Source organism: Protomyctophum parallelum (genome assembly GCF_964188405.1).
Source record: "Protomyctophum parallelum genome assembly, chromosome: 19".
Classification (NCBI taxonomy): domain Eukaryota; kingdom Metazoa; phylum Chordata; class Actinopteri; order Myctophiformes; family Myctophidae; genus Protomyctophum; species Protomyctophum parallelum.
In genome coordinates this window covers 36,146,452-36,174,210 of record NC_139717.1, presented here as the reverse complement: position 1 = coordinate 36,174,210, position 27,759 = coordinate 36,146,452, and the positions used below count along the sequence as shown (strand labels likewise).

The following is a 27,759-nucleotide window of genomic DNA, read 5'->3' as shown; positions in this document are numbered from 1 at the left end:
ATTTGTTATCATTGATTTTCTTCATCAATTTAACACTGGCATCACCTTTTTGGATGAATAATATTATATTACTATGTGGACATTTTCAAAAGTATCAGCTTTGCTATTTTTGAATGTCACTTTACAGTAGTAACAGTAAGTAAAACTACCTATGTTATCATAGATGCGTCTGATGGGTGAGTGTCGTGGCAGTATTGATGCAGTGAAGAGAGTAGAAGGTGAACTCAGTGATGATGAAATGCCTGGACTCACCAACCCCACCAGCACAGACTCACAGAGTGCAGGTCAGTCGCACGCACGCACGCACACGCACACACAAAGACTCATGGTATTGTAACATCATTGCAAGCGGGCTGCTATGATGACCCTTCTTCTTTAACATGTTGTAACAATCGGCCTTTTCCACTGAAAGGATAATCATTGCTAAAGGAATAAAACAGCAGGATCGTCGGGTTAACTCTGTGGTATTTTATATAGAAGCCACGCAATGGTGTTGAGCAAACAGAATGGCAATCAATAGATACACAGTTTACACAACAGAAAAGACAGAAGTCAAACACTACTCAAACCCCCTCCAAACCCAAATGAGTCCCAGCAGCCCCTCAGGATCACAACATCATATATAAACAATAAACAAGTTCAAATAAACAAAATAGCAGTCGCGCGACTCGCGTCGGTCCTCCTCTCCGCGTGCACGCGCACTATAGTCTCTTAAAGTTCCTATAATCCACACAGCATGAAGAGTCCGCTCCCGACGGCGTAGCAAGCGTTTGGGGTACCCCTTATTATAATCCAACAAGGACAATGTTTGGAATGATCTCACCAGAAGAGACGTCTGTCAGTCTCAGGTGTGGTTCCAAACGACCGTGATCCAACGACAGCAACGGGCTTGCGTGTTCCTGTTTCCGTCGGCTCCACTAAGTCAAACGTCCTTTATCTCGGCTGCAGATACTACACATTAACACTTTAGTGCAGTGATTTAAACGGTAGGCCTATCTGGCGCCACGGAGCTCCTCTCTGTCCTGTTCACCCAGGTACCTGGATTTGTTTGTTCCTCCTCCCTCCTGTGTCACTTCCTCTATAAATAAAGTTGGGTGACATTCAATCAGACCTGTTACCTCTCATGTGAGCTAGGAATGTTCATATGGACTTAAAAGCCGGTTCACAGTTTTCTACATGCCCCCATATCACACGTATATAAGGACATGCCTAGATCAAGCAGATAATACAATATCATTATGTGCATAAATACCATTTCATTATGTGCAATTGTCACAATGTTTCTGTCAACACCTTTCTCTCCACTCAGGTGTAATTGAGCGCTGGGAGCTGATCCAGGCTCAGTCTTTGAGCGAGAAGCACAGGCACAAGCAGAACCTGCAGCAGTGGCAGCAGCTGATCTCAGACCTGCAGACAATGAGGGCCTGGCTGGGCCAGTCTGAGGCTGAACTCAGCCAGCTCAGAGGACTGGACCTCAGCACGGATATACACACCATCCAGGACAGAATCAAGAAGCTCAAGGTGGGTGTGTGTCTGTGTCTGTGTCTGTGTCTGTGTCTGTGTCTGTGTCTGTCTGTCTGTGTGTGTGTGTGTGTGTGTGTGTGTGTGTGTGTGTGTGTGTGTGTGTGTGTGTGTGTGTGTGTGTGTCTGTGTGTGTGTGTGTGTGTGTGTGTGTGTGTGTGTGTGTGTGTGTGTGTGTGTGTGTCTGTGTGTGTGTGTGTCTGTGTGTGTGTGTGTGTGTGTGTGTGCACACATGCACATGCACATGCACATGCACATGCACATGCACATGCACATGCACATGCACATGCACATGCACATGCACATGCACATGCACATGCACATGCACATGCACATGCACATGCACATGCACATGCACATGCACATGCACATGCACATGCACAGCTTTGACGTGCTGTCCCTGTCAGCACTCAGCACCCAGTGTATCATCTAGAACTGTTAACGACCAGCAATGTTGTGTTACGGCCGTAAACAGTGCTGTAAAGTCAACAGTAGGTACACAGCTTTGTTACACATGTCTCAGTATCGGATACATGTCAGCTAATATTAGCTCCTTACCACTACAACAAGATAACCAAGAATCTAACGGAACCAGAACCTGTCCTGAACCCATGAAGTTCTGTGACATATGTTTTGTTTCTTTGTTTACCTTTCAATTATAACCAGAACCCCTGAAGAAGATAGATACGCCATCAAAAAATAATTAAAACAAAAGCATCTAAAAAGCCAAATAAAAAGAATAATAAAGAAATAAGCTACAACTTGCTATTTTCACTATTTTAGAAAGATTTGTTGTATCACAATGCAAATGGGTCATCATAATTATCATTATACGTTCGGACACCACTACAAAATGAAGTAATAATACACTATATATAGTGATTATTGACAAACACACACGGATAATCATTATCACACAACTAATGAGACATTACATTACTCATTTTATGTTATTGTTGTTTTCATGTATTCCTGTCTCTTCTGGCCAGGAGCTGCAGAAGAGTCTGGATGGCCACAAGTCAGAGGTGCTGTCAATCAACCTGAGCAGTGCCGACTTCCTCCACTCGGAGCCCGACTCTGAGGAGGCGTGGGCGCTGAGGGACGCACTGAAGGAGATGAACTCTCGCTGGGACAGGCTGGGCGCCTCTCTAGAGGCCTGGAGGGAAGAGTTACAGAGGGCCCTGATGCAGTGTCAGGTACCTTAGTTCATGCACGCACACCAGCGCACACACACTCACGTGTGCATGCACGCACAGACACACACACATGACACACACACGCGTGGGCTCGCGCACACACACACACACACACACACACACACATACACACACACACACACACACACACACACACACACACACACACACACACACACACACACACACACACACACACACACACACACACACACACACACACACACACACACTTTAGTGCCATGACATGTAACATGTTAGGAATTTAGTTTGGTGGGACAGCAGTTACAACAACATTAGGACAAGTGCAAAACAGGACAAGACAGTGCAAAGAATAGTGAATAAAATAAAGTGCAGATAGTTCAAGTGATCAGTTCAGAGCACAAGTCAGTCCATTCCACTCTGAGTGGGGGTGGAGGGAGGATAAAGGGGGGTCAGGGGGACACACCAGCAGCGTTGAGGAGCCGGATAGCCGTGGGGGAAAAAGCTGTTTGAATGTCGGGCCTTAGCCTATGTTGCGTACAGAGGCTCTCAGATGAATATTGTAAACGCTTATAGATGGATAAAATGTACTTTAAAAGCAATGAATGATAGTTGCAGGCTTGCAGCCTATGTGGAACCACATGTACCAAATCCCTCTATTGCCGCCATGTGCATGCGGTCAGATCCATACAATGTCTACTGTCATCTCCCCACCTTAAGGAGTTCCATGAGATGAGCCATGGGTTGCTCTTGTGGCTGGAGAACATCGACCGCAGGAGAAACGAGGTGGTGCCCATCCCTCCCAAACTGGACCGTAAAACATTACTAGCTCATCACAGAACACTGATGGTATGTCCATCCAATACTGTAGAGCGTACTGTCCAAGCTACACTGTTTTAAAGCTTTCATGACCTACATTTTCATTCGTTTTTATTTTTATTTTCGTTTGTATGATCTCAATTACACCGAAACAACCTGAACTTTGAACATTCAGTGGATTTTCTGTAGTCTGGGGTTTTCTCTGTGTGGTGTGATCTGATTCTGAAGCCTTTTGAGCTGCAATGAAAAAAAGAACAATTTGCCAACAGACGTCCATGTTCAAAGTTCAGGTTTTTTGGGTGAAAGAAGAAAAACAAAAATTATAACTTTAAGTTCTTTCCTATTTCTGATGAATGTCAGTGTCTGTGACTAATATTACGGCAAGAACGTTGGATAGAAAAACACATTTTGATCTCCATTTTTATACATCCATATCCCCAGCAAATCAAGAGTGAGCTGCTGGACTCTCAGCAGAAGGTGACCTCCCTCCAGGAACTGTCAGCTCAGCTGCTGGTTCACACTCAGTCCCAGAGTGTCCTACTTCAGTCCCCAGCTTCAGAGCCGCAGGCCCTGGCACACACACAGGCCCAGGGCAGCGAGCGTCTGGAGGCCCAGGAGAAGGTGCACGTGATCTGGAACCGGCTGAGGCTGCTCCTGAGGGAGGTCAGCGCTGACCTGGAGGGTCTAGAGAGGAGGCTGGAGAACACTGACACACAACAGGTCAGAGACGCACTCCACGCTTTTTGAGTATCCTGAAGGTTCTAGCCCCAAACTCATTGTGAAGTTTTGCCGCAATGCTGCTAACAGTTAAACTAGGTTTCTTTAGAGAGGTTTCTCCCAAAGTCTGATCAAATGGATGAGGTGTCTGTTGTAAACTTTCCTGTTAAATAACATTTCCTCCTCGGTTAACACTTTACAGTTCAGTAGTATCATTTTCTACTGGGTTTATGTTGCAGGAGTGCCTACTTTCTCTTCCTGTTAACAAGTCCAACATCTCTCCATCAACTGGTCCAGTGACAGAAGGGGCACACCCAAGTCGCAGACGATCGGTAATGTATTCCATTGTATTGTCATATCTTTGAACTCCCAGTCCCAAGTTAGATGTCCTATCAACCAAATACCAATATATAATTATCCCTCTTTCCCAAATGCATGTGTATACCCTGTAGTGCCTAGATTCCCCCTTTGTTTTTATGATCAACGCAAGTTGATTTCCCCTGGTCTCCCTTGTCAGTTGCTTGCCAACATGCCAGCTGATATTTTGCTCTCCCAACCACGTTTTTGGAAATGTTTTTTGCTGCCCACACCATGTTGATCTGCATAGCCAAAAATGTACAAGAAAAACTGGCTTTTCTGTTTGCTATAGAATGACCAAATGATTTTTGTGACAATTTAATCGATAGATGAATTGATAGATTACATCATATGAACAATAATGCTAGAATATAAATATATAAAATATATTTTTTTATTTTAATTTAAGTGTCCTTTTAATTATGTAAATTTGTTGAGAAGCCAGATTTCTTGGTTCTGACAGTATACCACCGTCATTGATTATGTTGCTGCCCCTTTGGTTGGTAATGTCCTCTCTCTATAGCTGAAGTTACTGCTATTTTTATGTTATTGGTTTGTTTTCCTCTCATCTGAAGCTTTGTCTTTATTTGCCCTGGACTGAAACATTCTTTCTTTCTTTTACCCCTCCCTGCTCATTACGTGGTACAGCCCCGGGGCAAAAGTAGTCAGGCCCACGCAGAGCGACTCCCTGAGAGCGGCCCTCGCCACAGGTACCTCTCTCCTGGACTCTAGAACCACAGGGAGGATTATGGAACCAAAGTCACAACAGAACCCCAACCTTTCCCTCTACTCATGAAACATCAGCACCACCCATAGTGGCTTTTACCCCAATCACAACTATAGGGACTATTGATCGACTAGCTAAACACAAATTAGTGATGTTTCACTTGTAGTAGGAGACTTAATGCTAAGAATAATAGTAGTTCTGATAACAGAGCTGTGTTGATTTTGATCCTCTAGCAATTGGATAACGTCCTGACATCAAGTCATACCCGCTGTTCCATGATCCTTCCTTTCTCTAGAGGCCATGTTACCAGCTATTAAAAGAGTGGGGAATGGCCTGTATCGGGCAGCTCCCCGTCTCCTTTAAGTGGAAATGTTTTATTTCTGTGCTTCCATTGCCCTGCTGCTCTCCCTCGCTGTTCTGAATGGCGTTGTCAATTGCTATCATGTGGTCATCATCATACACTTTTGCTTCCCACTTTTCTCAGATTAATCCTGTAGTTCTCTCCTTCGCCACTAGATGACACTATGTGATTCCTAATGCTCTTTTCTCGGCCCCCTTTATAGTGTGGTACAAGGCATCAAAGAAACAGCTCCTGTAGGATTTTTTTTGCAGATCTTGGTTCTATAGGGTCCAAACTATGAGAAAATGATGGGGTTCAAATTTTCCCGACCCCCACCCCGTTTCTGGGGGGGTCATCTATTTGGGACCTCCCAGAACAGTATGCCAGCCAGTTAATGTCCGATTTTCATAATATTAGAATTGTTTAGTATGTTTTAAAACATTCTGAGTTGATTTCTTAAACTTTTAAAGTGGTCAAAATAATCTTTTTTGACTTTTGGTAGGGGTGTTTCCTCACCTGGGACCTCCCGGACTGACCCCTGGGCCTATCCCAGTTCTCATTACATTCCTTGCTCTGCTCCTGCTCCAGAATATTGTCAAATTAGATCATAAATGAAGCATAAAAGTGTTTGTAGCTGGGCTCTGATATAAAAAAATAGTAGTAGCCAATACCAGGGGTCTTCCACAGGGGGCCCATGACCCCTAGGGGGTCCTCAGAGTTACTATACAGGGGCCCACCAAATCATTGTGGGATAGGAACTTTTTTCTTTTTTTACATTAAACCACTTGAACCATAGCATCCCTTTTCCAAGGAGAACTTTAGCCAACAATAGCTGATCTACAAGGTTGTAGTTTGAGCTTGTAGATCAGCTATTTTCAAAGTAAGGTGCCTCAGACCCAAGTGTAGCAAATATTGCTGCTAAATAAAGATCAGCCAAGATCAGCCAGGCTGCTGGTGTCATCCTTAGAGGAACTCAAGTATTTCTTTGCTCGTGATCTCCTTAAATATGCTCGACTGATGCCAGTCTATCTTGCCCAAATGAACGCTCTTGAACAGGATGACCCAGAAACATGGAACGCACTGAAGTCAGGTGAATTTGTGGTGGCAAAGTCAGAGATACCGTTCACTCATCTCTTCACAGATCAAGCCCTTGAGCCCAGGAAATCAAGAAGCTAAAGGGACATGGTGGGATGGTTGGACTCAGTAGAGATGAAGCAGCTCTGGACCGACTAGTCACTACCACACCTCATCTTTCTGGTCTAGTGAATCAGTACCTCAACAGCTTCCCAAAAGCTTCCAGGTCTTCAAGGAAAGAACATTATCAGCTCTCAGGAGAGATTGCATTGAGGTCAAGAGAAAATGCTCTCAAGCAATGTAAATTGATTGAGTTGCACTGTGGAGGCAATCTGTTCAAAGAGAACACACCATTGAAGAGTCTGGTTTCATCAGCGCTTGTGTCAGATGGGGCAAAAAATGACATTCTTCCTGGGCCTACACAATTTTCCTGGGCCTACACAATTTATCTGGTGCTGACTGGGTAGGAAAATTTGTTGGAATCTCCAAGAAGACATGGGTCAATGCCTACTTGAGGCTTGATGATGATGATCCTGCCATTAACTGCTTCAAGGACCTTGGAATGGGTTCCATTCCTCCTGAGCTTGTTAACGGCAAGCTTTCCTCACCATTGGAGCATTTTGCATGCCGTGTTTACAGTCCAAAAGGTCCAATAACCTTGCCATTACTAGATGGGAACTATTTCGGTCAAAGAACTTGGAGGGTGAGATGCTACCTCCAACTCGTGCTGCACTGCTACCACATATCCTCTGTGCCAACTACGTCACAATGCGGGATAAGTCATTCATACCTGACAAATTGCCCTGAGCTTCCACCAATCGAACAAAATGGATGGAATTCAGATAGTGGAGGGTATGTTCCAGTCAGGTGTCTTGCCCTCCCTGCTCCAAAGGCAGTACTTAAGCTCATCACATGTGGTTGCAAAGCAGGTTGCAAGGGACGGTGCAGCTGCTCAAACAATAACCTGCCTTGCACTCCTCTCTGCAAATGCTATGGTGGAGACTGTGTCAACACTATCAGGGAGGACATTCAAGATGATGATGACAAAGATGAATAGATCCTGCAAATAATGTATTGTAGGCATAATTGACCATGGGCTCTTTAAGAGGATAGGTGTGTGTGTGTGTGTTGTGTTGTTAGTGTGAGTGCAGTGTGTGAAATAAATGGACACATTCTGCATGCCCAAAGTGAGAAGTTGCAATACCTTTATTCCCTCCAGTAACATCTGTCAACAATAATGGTAGAATACTAATAAACTATCAAAGTACTTTCAAAGGTACCGGTACATAAACGCAAGATATTCTAATAATATTCGAAATTCTTGCAAATCACATATATGGGTGCTGTGGAAGACCCCTGGTATTAACTACTACTCATTTTTGTAAACTTTTAATGCTTAAAGTATTATCTAATTTGACATTGTTCTGGAACAGGAGCAGAGCGAGGAATGTAATGAGTACTGAGATGAGTCCGGGGGGCCCCGGGTGAAGAAAGACCCCAACCAAAAGTCAGAAAAGATTATTCTAGTTTTCCTTTCTGGGGTTGGAGTGGGGGGTGTGTGTGGGGGGGTTGTTTTTACTGTTTTTTGTCTTTTCCTTTTTGAGTTTGTCTTGTCTTGTTTAAAAAAAAAGAAAAAAAGAATCATGATTCTGTAATTCATTGTTGTATATATCTGCATTATCAATAAATAAATCTTTAAAAAAAAAGAAGAAAAGATTATTCTGGCTACTTTCAAAGAGTAAGAAATCAACTCAGAATATTTAAAAACTTATAAAACAACCCTAATATTATGAAAATCGGACATTAATTGTCTGGCGTACTATTATGGGGGGTCCCAAAATATATGACCCCCCAAATAAGGGGTGGGGGTCGGGAAAATTTGAACCCCATCATTTTCTGACAGTTTGGTCCCCATGAAAGCCAAAAAAGCAAAAAAATCACTTTTAGCAAAAAAGTCCTACGAAAATACACCTTGTACCACACTATTAGTCCTATGTTTTGTATCTGAGTCTCTGCATTGTTTTATTCTATGTACATAGTTTAAAAGAAAAGCGGGATCTTGGTTGTTACATCCTTCCGTCCATTTATTTTTTGTCTGCACTGTTTTCCTTTCACCACCTCACCTGCCTCTGTCCATTCTTTCTGAAGCCACTGTCTGTGATATATAATAACGCAGTACACCATGTACATACATGAGGCGAGTCGTGACCTTGGTTAATGGCAGTCATGCCAGCAGTGTTAAACAATCAATTACTGTAGGTTGTTTGTTTCCTTTTGTACAGTATGTGACGCAGTGAGCACTGCATTCCCCTTAATAAGCTAGGCTAGTACTAATTGGCTGCGGAAATTGAAATCTACCAAAGACGGCATGGTTGCCATGGAGTTTAAATGTTTTCTTGTGTGGGCCACCTGAAGGAGTGGTATCACGGACATTATGAATGTAGAAGGACTAAGTCAATTTGTCCTGTTACACTGTGTACATTTGGAGGGATCTGAGCAGGCCTGTGGGCCTGTCTCAGCCCAGATAGGTTGAGTCAGAGTAGGAACATGGTGTTCCTTCTCCTGCCTCCTCTTGGCTCCCACATGGGAGTCTCTGGGGAGGCATTTGGCACGCCTCTTTTAGCTTGGAATGAGATGTGACATTGAACTCCTCCACTCTGAAGCCAGAGCATCTTCATCCTCAGTGAGGAAGAGAAAAAACAGCTAACTAGTAGTACACTTTCTGATACTAATATATAGTGTTTATTGGTGTGTGTCTCTGTACATGTATATATGTATGTACGTACAGTGTGTGTGTCCAGCACTGTATGCATGTGTATGTGCGTGCAGTCTTCTTGTGTTTCTGTTACTCTTAACTACTCATGTTTATTATTGTAACTATCTTTTACCTGAATGGATATAGGGGTACATGTTCTGTATTTCCGTATGTCTAGCTCTCCTTCCTGCTGTGTTTGAATTCCAATGTTTCTATCCACCAGACTGAGTCTAAAGGTATTGGCAAATGATTCACGTTCTTTGTTTTATCCTACACGGAGTAACAGATAGCTGGTGTTAAATCAGGAATTCAATCTGGAATTCAGATTGTGGGTTTGGGCCTGTCCGTCAAAGACAAATGACACTAAATTGACTTTCCTGCCATTGTCTAAACATCCTGCCAGTCATTGTAGTGCCTTACATGGTGAACACCACTAATTTGGAACCGAACTTGGGTAAAACAAAGTATTTGCCAATGATATATGACCCAGGTCGGTTTTGTGTGTGTGCGCTTGATTTAACTCCTGTCTCCATCTCCCTGCAGTCTGAGCAGATCGTCAGGGGGCGTTGGCTGCGCTTCCTCCCGTTCTGACCTCCCAGACGGCCTCTCCTCCTCCTCCGCCCCATCCAAGGGCCAGTCCTTCCTGCTGCGTGTCCTCCGGGCCGCGCTTCCCGTCCAGCTGCTGCTTCTGCTCCTGATCGGCCTGGCCTGCCTGGTGCCCATGACGGAAGAGGACTATAGCTGCCACCATGCCAACAACTTTGCCCGCTCCTTCCATCCCATGCTGCGCTACACCAATGGACCTCCGCCTATATGAGGGACAGTTTACTGAGCTATACCCGCTGCTTTGCCAAGGACTCCACTGAGTCGTATGAATGTTTCCACTCTTGCCCCCCACCCACTACCTGGCTCTACAACAAGAGACTCCGTTCCTCTTGTTGTGGAAGGACACTTGTATAAAGTGAATCTAGTGGTGATAGCGAGACCCGTGTCTGATGCTGTCAGATTTCCCTACTAACAAGAAATGCACTGTTCTGAAATCTTTAAAAAAATGTTTCTATCTCCAGGGTCAACGGACCTTTTCCTTGGACAACCCCCAACCCCACCCAGTGATAATCTGATGTGTTTTTATCCTTTCTAACTTAAAAAATGTGTACATTATTATTGAAAGTTTCTGATGAAACTTGTGTCATTGATGAAAAACAAAGCACTATTTATATACTGTATGTTGGGAGCCAAAGTCAGCCGAGCTGTTTGTCCACGCAAATTCAGTGCTGCTACTATTTATTTTGTGTTCAATCAGTTGGTAGATTGTTAGTATAGATGAACATAAGGCACCACCTAGGGAGTGGCGTGTCATACCTAGACTGTAAATTACGCAAATGATACCATCACAGCCGTATTTGAAGAGTTTGCTCCAAAGTGACATATTCACCATTTGAAAAATCATGACATCAGCTGTTATAAAATCAATGAATAGCACAATATTAAAATCCTTGATTGTGTTCTTTGAAGGTTAGTAACCAAAGTCCAATGAGTGATTGACTGAGTTGCCAATGAACTTGTATATCTCTACAATATATTTTAGAGGTATTGGTTGATGAAGCTATGACTTTTTCTTTGTTCCTAAATGGGCTTGTATGTAAGCATTTTGGATCTCTTCATATGTGAATAGAGGTAAAATCTGAAACCTATAGCACTGACTTGAGCACTGTTGAAGGTACTGCACTGAAGCCGTCCGACTGAGATGGCCCACTTGTTTTTCCCAAAAGCCAACGCTAGTATTCCTTTTTTATTTCAATATTTAATCATCTTGGGCATCTCCAAAAGAAAGAAATCATGTATGCTCACTTGTTATCAGATTCAGTTGATTTGTATATTAATGTTTGAAATGCCTTTGAATATAAGCAGTTATTTTTTTACCTCTGTTTGAGCATGCACTTGAAAGTCCCTTGCTTTTGAGAAAACCAAACAATCACTCGTAGTGTTGAGTTAGCTGGACATGACATGAAATAGTGTGCTTTGTAATAATGTTGATTCTGACGTGATGGACAGACATCAGAATCACTGCGTTGTTCAAATGTACTCTGTAAAAAAATAATGAAATATGAAAATGGTTATTTATGTATGTACAGTTTGCTAACGCTAACATTCATGAAGAATACTCTTTGCATATAATAAAACATCAAATATACATGTAATCGTCTCCTTTATGAGAGATTAAAAGAATATGTACGGGGTGACAGGAACAAGGATGACATTTGGTGACATTCATGAGTCTCTTGGTGGATGCAGTAAGTGGTGGTGGCATGAGGCTGTGGGTACACATGCTGGAACCTTTTACTTTGAACTGTTTTGTAGTTTCTGAATTATTTAACTTAAACGCCCAATGCATTCTCAATGGCAATAGCACAAACTTTGGCATGCTGCTAGTCCTACATACTCTACATACTTTTTTTAATCCTTGTTTTTCATAATTTTTGACCATGGCCTATAGCCCATATCGTACGGCATACTATAACACGCCGTTTTTCATCATTTTTGAGGATTTTGTATGTAGGACTAGTAGCATGCCAAAGTTTGTGCTATTGCCATAGAGATTGCATTGGGCGTTTAAGTTAAATAACTCAGAAACTATAAAACATTTCAAAGTAAAAAAGTTCCAGCATGTGTCTCCACAGTAAGCTGAATAATAAAAAGTGTGAATGGAGTTTCTAGGTGAAAGTGATTTTTGACGTGCCAATGTCTGCCATTGAGCCCCAATGTAAATTTGAAAGCACTATATTTCTAAAACTATGAAACATTTCAAATATTCCTTTTCAGGCAAACATGTCCACCGTAAGATGAACCTAAGTAGGCTAGAATGGGGTTGCTAGGTGTAAGAATGTAGGCTTCTATGTTGTTAGCAAAACATCATCATGGGTGTTGCGGAGGATGAGAAACAGTTTCTCATCCTCCGCAACACCCATTCTCATACACCGCTATAGACCGATTCACAGAGGGGTGCCCTGGGCGCGGCCATTACTGAGGTGTAATCCATGGAGCAGGTGCTCCGTAGGCCAGGTGTAGCTAATCAGTGCTGTTGCGCTTAATGGTACACCTCAGTAATGGCCGCACCCAGGAAACCCTCTGTGAATCGGTCTATACTTTTAAGTATGTTGCGGTAGAGAACGTCATCATTTTGGACCATGGGCTATAGCCCATACCGTACGGCATACTATAGCACGCCTTTTTTCATCATTTTTGAGGATTTAAAAAAAATGAAAAAAACAAAAAAAACATGGGTTATAGCCCATCGTTTTTTGAAATTTTGAAGAAAAAAAAAACCCCTCGTTTTTCATCATTTTTGAACATGGGCTATAGCCCATACCGTACGGCAGTGGTTCTCAACCTGTGGTACGCGTACCACCAGTGGTACTTGAGCCCCCCCCCAGGTGGTACGCGGAAAATCTTCCCAAAAGATCAGGGATGCCGTGATCTGATCCACAGATCGGATATCAGGTCGATATCAGCCAAAAAACGTGATCTGGATCGGATCGGACTACAGCGAAAATGACCGATCCCAAGCACTGCAAGCACTCCACTCCAGTCCATTCCAGTACTCCACTCCAGGCCATTATTCCTCCAGCAGTGTTCATAGACTGCTACAGACACAGTCATATGGACAGTAGCAGACTGCGCAGGCTGCGCTAGGCTAACCACTAGCCAGCACTGCTGCTGCTCGCATGGGAGTATTATATATTATAAAACGAAAAAGACAGCCGAGTGCAAAAAAATAAAGGGATGGATTTGCCACCGTGGCAACTACAGCAGCAAAGTTTCAGCCTTAGCTCCATGCAAGCTAATCTTTAGCATTGATTAGCATCAACATCTTAGTAGACGAGAGAGACGGAACAGCGCAACAAGCTGACAGCTGAGCATGACGACATGCTCATGTTCTTAAAATTATATCTCCCCACAGTCCCCAACAGTTTTGTTTGACAAATATGACCGCTGTTTGTCAATACTTATGTGACAGACCATGCTATGATGCTAATAACTGCTTAAGTGCTAACTGCCAACCAATGCTTAAATAGAACGGACATCACTATTACATTGTCACGGACAGACACAGTGCTGTGTAGGACAGTAGGCTACACGGTTTTTAAAGTGGGATCAGGGGTCCCCACTCCCAGCCAAATGATAGGTTCCATTTGTACACTAAGAGTTAAATTGACATTGATTTTACAATATAAACAAATAGAAAATAATAATTTGGGGTCCCAGAGATACAAATGGCTGGGTCCTTAATATTAAAATTATGTGAATTGATAGATCCATAAAAACACACAGCTGCTGTATTGGGGCAAATGAGTTTCAAAACCTGTATTCAGAATTAATGTGTATAGCCTACCTATGCTATTGATAAATGTATTAACTCAAAAAACCTGGGGATGCCTGTATGGCTCCTCATTGTAAAGTAGTTAAAGTGCCTGTTTTGTACAGCATGATTTTGGCTGACGTCTGTGAAAAATAAATAAATATTCTTAATTTCTTATTAGGAATAATTTTTTCTCCTGTGTGAACTGTGCATATATGTATATATTTTCACATAAGTTATAATGGTGGTCATATTATCATTTTGATAACAGTAGGTAGGTACCCGAAATCCATCATAAACCCGCCAAAAAAGCATCAATAACCACTAATAGCACGCGCGTGCACGTTTGGCGGTGGTGGTACTTGGAGTGATAGAAAAACTCTGAGGTGGTACTTGGTGTAAAAAGGTTGAGAACCACTGCCGTACGGCATACTATAGCACGCCGTTTTTCATCCTTTTTGATGATTTGAAAAAAATGAAGAAAAAAAACCAAAACATGGGTTATAGCCCATCGTTTTTTTAATTTTGTTATTGTATAGCAGTGGCTCACAGCCTCAGCCTGATGACCTCAAAAGTCTCATATCTCCCCTGAGCCATAGGCAGTTGCTTTGGCTTAGTGGTTAAGATGTTGGCCTTCAGTGCAGGTGACCTGTGTTCGATTCCTGGGTGTTACACTCTGATGAACGTGATTCTATGTTCAACTCTTGATTCTTTCAACTTTACTATCTGAAGGCTAACATACAAAAGATCGCTTCAACAGTACAAAGAGGCAGATGTTACTGAGTGATGGTGTAGTAGGGGTTATTCCGCACAGAGAGTTCATTTTCAAATCCCACTCTTCCTAAAGTTTAATGCTAGTTATTGAGCTTCATTTACTGCTATTCTAGCAGTGGCTCACAGCCTCAGCCTGTTTACCTCAAAACTCTAATTGTCGTAGTGGTTAAGATGTTGGCTTTCCACGTGGGAGACCAGGGTTCGATTCCCGGCTGTTACACTATCATATAAAAGAAGACCTCAACAGCGCTAAGAAACATCTGATTAATATGATTCTGTGTTATTTAAACTTTACTAACTGAAGGCTAACGAACAAAAGATCACTTCAAAATGACCAGGAGACTTTGCTTGAGAGTGTCTGACTGATGGTGCAATGGTCTAATCATCAGGCTTTCAGTACAGACATTCCATGTTCAAGTCCTGTTCCTCCTACAGCTCAATGCTGCAGTAATTTGAACTTTTCAAGGCTTGAATAAAAAATAAAAACTCAAAAGCACCAGGAGACATCTGCTGATTGCCCAAAGGTGCCTTGGCTCAATGGTGTGGAGCGCTTGACCCGTTGCCTCTGCTACAGACAGTTGGCAGGTTCAAGTCCCATGTCATGACATCAAGGTGCTGGAGGACTCTCTCCCCCTGTTTCCTGAGATGTAATGGTTGGGGCTTATGTCTGAAAGAACCCTGTCCAGCTAACCTTTTACCATGAAAATGTCCAATTTAACATAAATGGTAAATGGTGCATGCACAATCTCTGTAAAGCACCTTGGATAAAGGCGCTACGCGCCTTTATCCAAGGTGCTTTACAGAGATTGTGCATTACATTCACCCATTCATACACCGATGTCAGCGGAAACCATGCAAGGCACCAACTAGCACATCGGGAGCAATTAGGGGTTCAGTGTCTTGCTCAAGGACACTTTGACAGTAACTCTGGGGGAGCCCGGGTTTGAACTGGCAACCTTATGGTTACCATCCAGGCACTCTACCCCTGAGCCACTGCCGCCCCACAAGGCACCTTGGGGCATTCAGCAGATGTCTCCTGGTGCTTATGAGTTTTTATTCTAGCCTTGAAAAGTTCAAATTACTGCAGCATTGGTTGAGTATTAGTTTTGAACCAGTAACCTTTGGATTATGAACCTCAGATTTATCTTTTGAGCCACATCGGCATGTAAGGTACAATCGGGAACTTATATTTAACCAGCCGTTTAGAATTTAGATGGACAGTGAAAATGTTCTTCAGGAGAATTGAACCCGGAATGTTCTGCTTATAAACCCCAGGTTTATCGACGGTGCCACACTGGCATGTGAGGTACAATCGGGAACTTATATTTAACCATCCGTTTAGAATTTAGATGGACAGTTCTGTTTATAAACGTCTAAAACAAGTCTAAAAATAGACGTGTTTTAGACGTCTGTTTTGAGGATATGAAAAAAAACATGGGCTATAGCCCATACCGTACGGTTGCTAGTTATTGAGCTTCATTTACTGCTATTCTAGCAGTGGCTCACAGCCTCAGCCTGTTTACCTCAAAACTCTAATTGTCGTAGTGGTTAAGATGTTGGCTTTCCACGTGGGAGACCAGGGTTCGATTCCCGGCTGTTACACTATCATATAAAAGAAGACCTCAACAGCGCTAAGAAACATCTGATTAATATGATTCTGTGTTATTTAAACTTTACTAACTGAAGGCTAACGAACAAAAGATCACTTCAAAATGACCAGGAGACTTTGCTTGAGAGTGTCTGACTGATGGTGCAATGGTCTAATCATCAGGCTTTCAGTACAGACATTCCATGTTCAAGTCCTGTTCCTCCTACAGCTCAATGCTGCAGTAATTTGAACTTTTCAAGGCTTGAATAAAAAATAAAAACTCAAAAGCACCAGGAGACATCTGCTGATTGCCCAAAGGTGCCTTGGCTCAATGGTGTGGAGCGCTTGACCCGTTGCCTCTGCTACAGACAGTTGGCAGGTTCAAGTCCCATGTCATGACATCAAGGTGCTGGAGGACTCTCTCCCCCTGTTTCCTGAGATGTAATGGTTGGGGCTTATGTCTGAAAGAACCCTGTCCAGCTAACCTTTTACCATGAAAATGTCCAATTTAACATAAATGGTGAATGGTGCATGCACAATCTCTGTAAAGCACCTTGGATAAAGGCGCTACGCGCCTTTATCCAAGGTGCTTTACAGAGATTGTGCATTACATTCACCCATTCATACACCGATGTCAGCGGAAACCATGCAAGGCACCAACTAGCACATCGGGAGCAATTAGGGGTTCAGTGTCTTGCTCAAGGACACTTTGACAGTAACTCTGGGGGAGCCCGGGTTTGAACTGGCAACCTTATGGTTACCATCCAGGCACTCTACCCCTGAGCCACTGCCGCCCCACAAGGCACCTTGGGGCATTCAGCAGATGTCTCCTGGTGCTTATGAGTTTTTATTCTAGCCTTGAAAAGTTCAAATTACTGCAGCATTGGTTGAGTATTAGTTTTGAACCAGTAACCTTTGGATTATGAACCTCAGATTTATCTTTTGAGCCACATCGGCATGTAAGGTACAATCGGGAACTTATATTTAACCAGCCGTTTAGAATTTAGATGGACAGTGAAAATGTTCTTCAGGAGAATTGAACCCGGAATGTTCTGCTTATAAACCCCAGGTTTATCGACGGTGCCACACTGGCATGTGAGGTACAATCGGGAACTTATATTTAACCATCCGTTTAGAATTTAGATGGACAGTTCTGTTTATAAACGTCTAAAACAAGTCTAAAAATAGACGTGTTTTAGACGTCTGTTTTGAGGATATGAAAAAAAACATGGGCTATAGCCCATACCGTACGGCATACTATAGCACGCCGTTTTTCATCATTTTTGAGGATTTGAAAAAAATGAAAAAAAAAAACCATGGGTTATAGCCCATCGTTTTTTGAAATTTTGAAAAAAAAAATAACCTAGTTTTTCATCATTTTTGAACATGGGCTATAGCCCATACCGTACGGCATACTATAGCACGCCGTTTTTCATCATTTTTGAGGATTTGAAAAAAATGAAAAAAAAAAAAAACATGGGTTATAGCCCATCGTTTTTTGAAATTAAAAAAAAAAGAAAAAGAACTAGTTTTTCATCATTTTTGAACATGGGCTATAGCCCATACCATACGGCATACTATAGCACGCCGTTTTTCATCGTTTTTGAGGATTTGAAAAAAAAAAAAAAAAAAAAAAACATGGGTTATAGCCCATCGTTTTTTGAAATTTTGAAAAAAAAAATAACCTCGTTTTTCATCATTTTTGAACATGGGCTATAGCCAATACCGTACGTCATACTATAGCACGCCGTTTTTCATCATTTTTGAGGATTTGAAAAAAAAGAAGAAAAAAAAAAAAAACATGGGTTATAGCCCATCGTTTTTTGATTTTTTTTATTGTATAGCAGTGGCTCACAGCCTCAGCCTGATGACCTCAAAAGTCTCATATCTCCCCTGAGCCATAGGCAGTTGCTTTGGCTTAGTGGTTAAGATGTTGTCCTTCAGTGCAGGTGACCTGTGTTCGATTCCTGGGTGTTACACTCTGATGAACGTGATTCTATGTTCAACTCTTGATTCTTTCAACTTTACTATCTGAAGGCTAACATACAAAAGATCGCTTCAACAGTACAAAGAGGCAGATCTTACTGAGTGATGGTGTAGTAGGGGTTATTCCGCACAGAGAGTTCATTTTCAAATCCCACTCTTCCTAAAGTTTAATGCTAGTTATTGAGCTTCATTTACTGCTATTCTAGCAGTGGCTCACAGCCTCAGCCTCAGCCTCAGCCTGATTACCTCAAAACTCTAATTGTCGTAGTGGTTAAGATGTTGGCTTTCCACGTGGGAGACCAGGGTTCGATTCCCGGCTGTTACACTATCATATAAAAGAAGACCTCAACAGCGCTAAGAAACATCTGATTAATATGATTCTGTGTTATTTAAACTTTACTAACTGAAGGCTAACGAACAAAAGATCACTTCAAAATGACCAGGAGACTTTGCCTGAGAGTGTCTGACTGATGGTGCAATGGTCTAATCATCAGGCTTTCAGTACAGACATTCCATGTTCAAGTCCTGTTCCTCCTACAGCTCAATGCTGCAGTAATTTGAACTTTTCAAGGCTTGAATGAAAAATAAAAACTCAAAAGCACCAGGAGACATCTGCTGAATGCCCAAAGGTGCCTTGGCGTAATGGTGTGGAGCGCTTGACCCGTTGCCTCTGCTACAGGCAGTTGGCAGGTTCAAGTCCCATGTCATGACATCAAGGTGCTGGAGGACTCTCTCCCCCTGTTTCCTGAGATGTAATGGTTGGGGCTTATGTCTGAAAGAACCCTGTCCAGCTAACCTTTTACCATGAAAATGTCCAATTTAACATAAATGGTAAATGGTGCATGCACAATCTCTGTAAAGCACCTTGGATAAAGGCGCTACGCGCCTTTATCCAAGGTGCTTTACAGAGATTGTGCATTACATTCACCCATTCATACACCGATGTCAGCGGAAACCATGCAAGGCACCAACTAGCACATCGGGAGCAATTAGGGGTTCAGTGTCTTGCTCAAGGACACTTTGACAGTAACTCTGGGGGAGCCCGGGTTTGAACTGGCAACCTTATGGTTACCATCCAGGCACTCTACCCCTGAGCCACTGCCGCCCCACAAGGCACCTTGGGGCATTCAGCAGATGTCTCCTGGTGCTTATGAGTTTTTATTCTAGCCTTGAAAAGTTCAAATTACTGCAGCATTGGTTGAGTATTAGTTTTGAACCAGTAACCTTTGGATTATGAACCTCAGATTTATCTTTTGAGCCACATCGGCATGTAAGGTACAATCGGGAACTTATATTTAACCAGCCGTTTAGAATTTAGATGGACAGTGAAAATGTTCTTCAGGAGAATTGAACCCGGAATGTTCTGCTTATAAACCCCAGGTTTATCGACGGTGCCACACTGGCATGTGAGGTACAATCGGGAACTTATATTTAACCATCCGTTTAGAATTTAGATGGACAGTTCTGTTTATAAACGTCTAAAACAAGTCTAAAAATAGACGTGTTTTAGACGTCTGTTTTGAGGATATGAAAAAAAACATGGGCTATAGCCCATACCGTACGGCATACTATAGCACGCCGTTTTTCATCATTTTTGAGGATTTGAAAAAAATGAAAAAAAAAAACCATGGGTTATAGCCCATCGTTTTTTGAAATTTTGAAAAAAAAAATAACCTAGTTTTTCATCATTTTTGAACATGGGCTATAGCCCATACCGTACGGCATACTATAGCACTCCGTTTTTCATCATTTTTGAGGATTTGAAAAAAATGAAAAAAAAAACAAACATGGGTTATAGCCCATCGTTTTTTGAAAAAAAAAAAAAAAAAAAAGAACTAGTTTTTCATCATTTTTGAACATGGGCTATAGCCCATACCATACGGCATACTATAGCACGCCGTTTTTCATCGTTTTTGAGGATTTGAAAAAAAAAAAAAAAAAAAAAAACATGGGTTATAGCTTATCGTTTTTTGAAATTTTGAAAAAAAAAATAACCTCGTTTTTCATCATTTTTGAACATGGGCTATAGCCAATACCGTACGTCATACTATAGCACGCCGTTTTTCATCATTTTTGAGGATTTGAAAAAAAAGAAAAAAAAAAAAAAAAACATGGGTTATAGCCCATCGTTTTTTGATTTTTTTTATTGTATAGCAGTGGCTCACAGCCTCAGCCTGATGACCTCAAAAGTCTCATATCTCCCCTGAGCCATAGGCAGTTGCTTTGGCTTAGTGGTTAAGATGTTGTCCTTCAGTGCAGGTGACCTGTGTTCGATTCCTGGGTGTTACACTCTGATGAACGTGATTCTATGTTCAACTCTTGATTCTTTCAACTTTACTATCTGAAGGCTAACATACAAAAGATCGCTTCAACAGTACAAAGAGGCAGATGTTACTGAGTGATGGTGTAGTAGGGGTTATTCCGCACAGAGAGTTCATTTTCAAATCCCACTCTTCCTAAAGTTTAATGCTAGTTATTGAGCTTCATTTACTGCTATTCTAGCAGTGGCTCACAGCCTCAGCCTCAGCCTCAGCCTGATTACCTCAAAACTCTAATTGTCGTAGTGGTTAAGATGTTGGCTTTCCACGTGGGAGACCAGGGTTCGATTCCCGGCTGTTACACTATCATATAAAAGAAGACCTCAACAGCGCTAAGAAACATCTGATTAATATGATTCTGTGTTATTTAAACTTTACTAACTGAAGGCTAACGAACAAAAGATCACTTCAAAATGACCAGGAGACTTTGCCTGAGAGTGTCTGACTGATGGTGCAATGGTCTAATCATCAGGCTTTCAGTACAGACATTCCATGTTCAAGTCCTGTTCCTCCTACAGCTCAATGCTGCAGTAATTTGAACTTTTCAAGGCTTGAATGAAAAATAAAAACTCAAAAGCACCAGGAGACATCTGCTGAATGCCCAAAGGTGCCTTGGCGTAATGGTGTGGAGCGCTTGACCCGTTGCCTCTGCTACAGACAGTTGGCAGGTTCAAGTCCCATGTCATGACATCAAGGTGCTGGAGGACTCTCTCCCCCTGTTTCCTGAGATGTAATGGTTGGGGCTTATGTCTGAAAGAACCCTGTCCAGCTAACCTTTTACCATGAAAATGTCCAATTTAACATAAATGGTAAATGGTGCATGCACAATCTCTGTAAAGCACCTTGGATAAAGGCGCTACGCGCCTTTATCCAAGGTGCTGTACAGAGATTGTGCATTACATTCACCCATTCATACACCGATGTCAGCGGAAACCATGCAAGGCACCAACTAGCACATCGGGAGCAATTAGGGGTTCAGTGTCTTGCTCAAGGACACTTTGACAGTAACTCTGGGGGAGCCCGGGTTTGAACTGGCAACCTTATGGTTACCATCCAGGCACTCTACCCCTGAGCCACTGCCGCCCCACAAGGCACCTTGGGGCATTCAGCAGATGTCTCCTGGTGCTTATGAGTTTTTATTCTAGCCTTGAAAAGTTCAAATTACTGCAGCATTGGTTGAGTATTAGTTTTGAACCAGTAACCTTTGGATTATGAACCTCAGATTTATCTTTTGAGCCACATCGGCATGTAAGGTACAATCGGGAACTTATATTTAACCAGCCGTTTAGAATTTAGATGGACAGTGAAAATGTTCTTCAGGAGAATTGAACCCGGAATGTTCTGCTTATAAACCCCAGGTTTATCGACGGTGCCACACTGGCATGTGAGGTACAATCGGGAACTTATATTTAACCATCCGTTTAGAATTTAGATGGACAGTTCTGTTTATAAACGTCTAAAACAAGTCTAAAAATAGACGTGTTTTAGACGTCTGTTTTGAGGATATGAAAAAAAACATGGGCTATAGCCCATACCGTACGGCATACTATAGCACGCCGTTTTTCATCATTTTTGAGGATTTGAAAAAAATGAAAAAAAAAAACCATGGGTTATAGCCCATCGTTTTTTGAAATTTTGAAAAAAAAAATAACCTAGTTTTTCATCATTTTTGAACATGGGCTATAGCCCATACCGTACGGCATACTATAGCACGCCGTTTTTCATCATTTTTGAGGATTTGAAAAAAATGAAAAAAAAAAAAAACATGGGTTATAGCCCATCGTTTTTTGAAATTAAAAAAAAAAAAAAAGAACTAGTTTTTCATCATTTTTGAACATGGGCTATAGCCAATACCGTACGTCATACTATAGCACGCCGTTTTTCATCATTTTTGAGGATTTGAAAAAAAAGAAGAAAAAAAAAAAAAACATGGGTTATAGCCCATCGTTTTTTGATTTTTTTTATTGTATAGCAGTGGCTCACAGCCTCAGCCTGATGACCTCAAAAGTCTCATATCTCCCCTGAGCCATAGGCAGTTGCTTTGGCTTAGTGGTTAAGATGTTGTCCTTCAGTGCAGGTGACCTGTGTTCGATTCCTGGGTGTTACACTCTGATGAACGTGATTCTATGTTCAACTCTTGATTCTTTCAACTTTACTATCTGAAGGCTAACATACAAAAGATCGCTTCAACAGTACAAAGAGGCAGATGTTACTGAGTGATGGTGTAGTAGGGGTTATTCCGCACAGAGAGTTCATTTTCAAATCCCACTCTTCCTAAAGTTTAATGCTAGTTATTGAGCTTCATTTACTGCTATTCTAGCAGTGGCTCACAGCCTCAGCCTCAGCCTCAGCCTGATTACCTCAAAACTCTAATTGTCGTAGTGGTTAAGATGTTGGCTTTCCACGTGGGAGACCAGGGTTCGATTCCCGGCTGTTACACTATCATATAAAAGAAGACCTCAACAGCGCTAAGAAACATCTGATTAATATGATCCTGTGTTATTTAAACTTTACTAACTGAAGGCTAACGAACAAAAGATCACTTCAAAATGACCAGGAGACTTTGCCTGAGAGTGTCTGACTGATGGTGCAATGGTCTAATCATCAGGCTTTCAGTACAGACATTCCATGTTCAAGTCCTGTTCCTCCTACAGCTCAATGCTGCAGTAATTTGAACTTTTCAAGGCTTGAATGAAAAATAAAAACTCAAAAGCACCAGGAGACATCTGCTGAATGCCCAAAGGTGCCTTGGCGTAATGGTGTGGAGCACTTGACCCGTTGCCTCTGCTACAGGCAGTTGGCAGGTTCAAGTCCCATGTCATGACATCAAGGTGCTGGAGGACTCTCTCCCCCTGTTTCCTGAGATGTAATGGTTGGGGCTTATGTCTGAAAGAACCCTGTCCAGCTAACCTTTTACCATGAAAATGTCCAATTTAACATAAATGGTAAATGGTGCATGCACAATCTCTGTAAAGCACCTTGGATAAAGGCGCTACGCGCCTTTATCCAAGGTGCTTTACAGAGATTGTGCATTACATTCACCCATTCATACACCGATGTCAGCGGAAACCATGCAAGGCACCAACTAGCACATCGGGAGCAATTAGGGGTTCAGTGTCTTGCTCAAGGACACTTTGACAGTAACTCTGGGGGAGCCCGGGTTTGAACTGGCAACCTTATGGTTACCATCCAGGCACTCTACCCCTGAGCCACTGCCGCCCCACAAGGCACCTTGGGGCATTCAGCAGATGTCTCCTGGTGCTTATGAGTTTTTATTCTAGCCTTGAAAAGTTCAAATTACTGCAGCATTGGTTGAGTATTAGTTTTGAACCAGTAACCTTTGGATTATGAACCTCAGATTTATCTTTTGAGCCACATCGGCATGTAAGGTACAATCGGGAACTTATATTTAACCAGCCGTTTAGAATTTAGATGGACAGTGAAAATGTTCTTCAGGAGAATTGAACCCGGAATGTTCTGCTTATAAACCCCAGGTTTATCGACGGTGCCACACTGGCATGTGAGGTACAATCGGGAACTTATATTTAACCATCCGTTTAGAATTTAGATGGACAGTTCTGTTTATAAACGTCTAAAACAAGTCTAAAAATAGACGTGTTTTAGACGTCTGTTTTGAGGATATGAAAAAAAACATGGGCTATAGCCCATACCGTACGGCATACTATAGCACGCCGTTTTTCATCATTTTTGAGGATTTGAAAAAAATGAAAAAGAAAAACCATGGGTTATAGCCCATCGTTTTTTGAAATTTTGAAAAAAAAAATAACCTAGTTTTTCATCATTTTTGAACATGGGCTATAGCCCATACCGTACGGCATACTATAGCACTCCGTTTTTCATCATTTTTGAGGATTTGAAAAAAATGAAAAAAAAAAAAAAACATGGGTTATAGCCCATCGTTTTTTGAAAAAAAAAAAAAAAAAAAAGAACTAGTTTTTCATCATTTTTGAACATGGGCTATAGCCCATACCATACGGCATACTATAGCACGCCGTTTTTCATCGTTTTTGAGGATTTGAAAAAAAAAAAAAAAAAAAAAAACATGGGTTATAGCCCATCGTTTTTTGAAATTTTGAAAAAAAAAAATAACCTCGTTTTTCATCATTTTTGAACATGGGCTATAGCCAATACCGTACGTCATACTATAGCACGCCGTTTTTCATCATTTTTGAGGATTTGAAAAAAAAGAAGAAAAAAAAAAAAAACATGGGTTATAGCCCATCGTTTTTTGATTTTTTTTATTGTATAGCAGTGGCTCACAGCCTCAGCCTGATGACCTCAAAAGTCTCATATCTCCCCTGAGCCATAGGCAGTTGCTTTGGCTTAGTGGTTAAGATGTTGTCCTTCAGTGCAGGTGACCTGTGTTCGATTCCTGGGTGTTACACTCTGATGAACGTGATTCTATGTTCAACTCTTGATTCTTTCAACTTTACTATCTGAAGGCTAACATACAAAAGATCGCTTCAACAGTACAAAGAGGCAGATGTTACTGAGTGATGGTGTAGTAGGGGTTATTCCGCACAGAGAGTTCATTTTCAAATCCCACTCTTCCTAAAGTTTAATGCTAGTTATTGAGCTTCATTTACTGCTATTCTAGCAGTGGCTCACAGCCTCAGCCTCAGCCTCAGCCTGATTACCTCAAAACTCTAATTGTCGTAGTGGTTAAGATGTTGGCTTTCCACGTGGGAGACCAGGGTTCGATTCCCGGCTGTTACACTATCATATAAAAGAAGACCTCAACAGCGCTAAGAAACATCTGATTAATATGATTCTGTGTTATTTAAACTTTACTAACTGAAGGCTAACGAACAAAAGATCACTTCAAAATGACCAGGAGACTTTGCCTGAGAGTGTCTGACTGATGGTGCAATGGTCTAATCATCAGGCTTTCAGTACAGACATTCCATGTTCAAGTCCTGTTCCTCCTACAGCTCAATGCTGCAGTAATTTGAACTTTTCAAGGCTTGAATGAAAAATAAAAACTCAAAAGCACCAGGAGACATCTGCTGAATGCCCAAAGGTGCCTTGGCGTAATGGTGTGGAGCGCTTGACCCGTTGCCTCTGCTACAGACAGTTGGCAGGTTCAAGTCCCATGTCATGACATCAAGGTGCTGGAGGACTCTCTCCCCCTGTTTCCTGAGATGTAATGGTTGGGGCTTATGTCTGAAAGAACCCTGTCCAGCTAACCTTTTACCATGAAAATGTCCAATTTAACATAAATGGTAAATGGTGCATGCACAATCTCTGTAAAGCACCTTGGATAAAGGCGCTACGCGCCTTTATCCAAGGTGCTTTACAGAGATTGTGCATTACATTCACCCATTCATACACCGATGTCAGCGGAAACCATGCAAGGCACCAACTAGCACATCGGGAGCAATTAGGGGTTCAGTGTCTTGCTCAAGGACACTTTGACAGTAACTCTGGGGGAGCCCGGGTTTGAACTGGCAACCTTATGGTTACCATCCAGGCACTCTACCCCTGAGCCACTGCCGCCCCACAAGGCACCTTGGGGCATTCAGCAGATGTCTCCTGGTGCTTATGAGTTTTTATTCTAGCCTTGAAAAGTTCAAATTACTGCAGCATTGGTTGAGTATTAGTTTTGAACCAGTAACCTTTGGATTATGAACCTCAGATTTATCTTTTGAGCCACATCGGCATGTAAGGTACAATCGGGAACTTATATTTAACCAGCCGTTTAGAATTTAGATGGACAGTGAAAATGTTCTTCAGGAGAATTGAACCCGGAATGTTCTGCTTATAAAACCCAGGTTTATCGACGGTGCCACACTGGCATGTGAGGTACAATCGGGAACTTATATTTAACCATCCGTTTAGAATTTAGATGGACAGTTCTGTTTATAAACGTCTAAAACAAGTCTAAAAATAGACGTGTTTTAGACGTCTGTTTTGAGGATATGAAAAAAAACATGGGCTATAGCCCATACCGTACGGCATACTATAGCACGCCGTTTTTCATCATTTTTGAGGATTTGAAAAAAATGAAAAAAAAAAACCATGGGTTATAGCCCATCGTTTTTTGAAATTTTGAAAAAAAAAATAACCTAGTTTTTCATCATTTTTGAACATGGGCTATAGCCCATACCGTACGGCATACTATAGCACGCCGTTTTTCATCATTTTTGAGGATTTGAAAAAAATGAAAAAAAAAAAAAACATGGGTTATAGCCCATCGTTTTTTAGAATTAAAAAAAAGAAAAAAAGAACTAGTTTTTCATCATTTTTGAACATGGGCTATAGCCCATACCGTACGGCATACTATAGCACTCCGTTTTTCATCATTTTTGAGGATTTGAAAAAAATGAAAAAAAAAAAAAACATGGGTTATAGCCCATCGTTTTTTGAAAAAAAAAAAAAAAAAAAAGAACTAGTTTTTCATCATTTTTGAACATGGGCTATAGCCCATACCATACGGCATACTATAGCACGCCGTTTTTCATCGTTTTTGAGGATTTGAAAAAAAAAAAAAAAAAGAAAAACATGGGTTATAGCCCATCGTTTTTTGAAATTTTGAAAAAAAAAATAACCTCGTTTTTCATCATTTTTGAACATGGGCTATAGCCAATACCGTACGTCATACTATAGCACGCCGTTTTTCATCATTTTTGAGGATTTGAAAAAAAAGAAGAAAAAAAAAAAAAACATGGGTTATAGCCCATCGTTTTTTGATTTTTTTTATTGTATAGCAGTGGCTCACAGCCTCAGCCTGATGACCTCAAAAGTCTCATATCTCCCCTGAGCCATAGGCAGTTGCTTTGGCTTAGTGGTTAAGATGTTGTCCTTCAGTGCAGGTGACCTGTGTTCGATTCCTGGGTGTTACACTCTGATGAACGTGATTCTATGTTCAACTCTTGATTCTTTCAACTTTACTATCTGAAGGCTAACATACAAAAGATCGCTTCAACAGTACAAAGAGGCAGATGTTACTGAGTGATGGTGTAGTAGGGGTTATTCCGCACAGAGAGTTCATTTTCAAATCCCACTCTTCCTAAAGTTTAATGCTAGTTATTGAGCTTCATTTACTGCTATTCTAGCAGTGGCTCACAGCCTCAGCCTCAGCCTCAGCCTGATTACCTCAAAACTCTAATTGTCGTAGTGGTTAAGATGTTGGCTTTCCACGTGGGAGACCAGGGTTCGATTCCCGGCTGTTACACTATCATATAAAAGAAGACCTCAACAGCGCTAAGAAACATCTGATTAATA

The 27,759-nt window shown here is 41.7% G+C and overlaps 1 protein-coding gene across 1 annotated transcript in view; it reads left to right on the top strand.

Annotated features, from left to right (window-relative positions):
- syne1a (spectrin repeat containing, nuclear envelope 1a) overlaps positions 1–11,682 on the top strand; it is a gene marked incomplete at its 5' end in the record, with an annotated part of 181,085 nt that extends 169,403 nt beyond the window's left edge. The window contains 8 exons of the mRNA XM_083790017.1: positions 164–284; positions 1,310–1,521; positions 2,511–2,717; positions 3,420–3,548; positions 3,960–4,238; positions 4,475–4,567; positions 5,241–5,302; positions 10,032–11,682. Coding sequence (XP_083646143.1) covers positions 164–284; positions 1,310–1,521; positions 2,511–2,717; positions 3,420–3,548; positions 3,960–4,238; positions 4,475–4,567; positions 5,241–5,302; positions 10,032–10,305 — 1,377 coding nt within the window. The 3' untranslated portion in view covers positions 10,306–11,682. The remainder of the gene's footprint in view (positions 1–163; positions 285–1,309; positions 1,522–2,510; positions 2,718–3,419; positions 3,549–3,959; positions 4,239–4,474; positions 4,568–5,240; positions 5,303–10,031) is intronic.
- Positions 11,683–27,759: the final 16,077 nt, after the last annotated feature.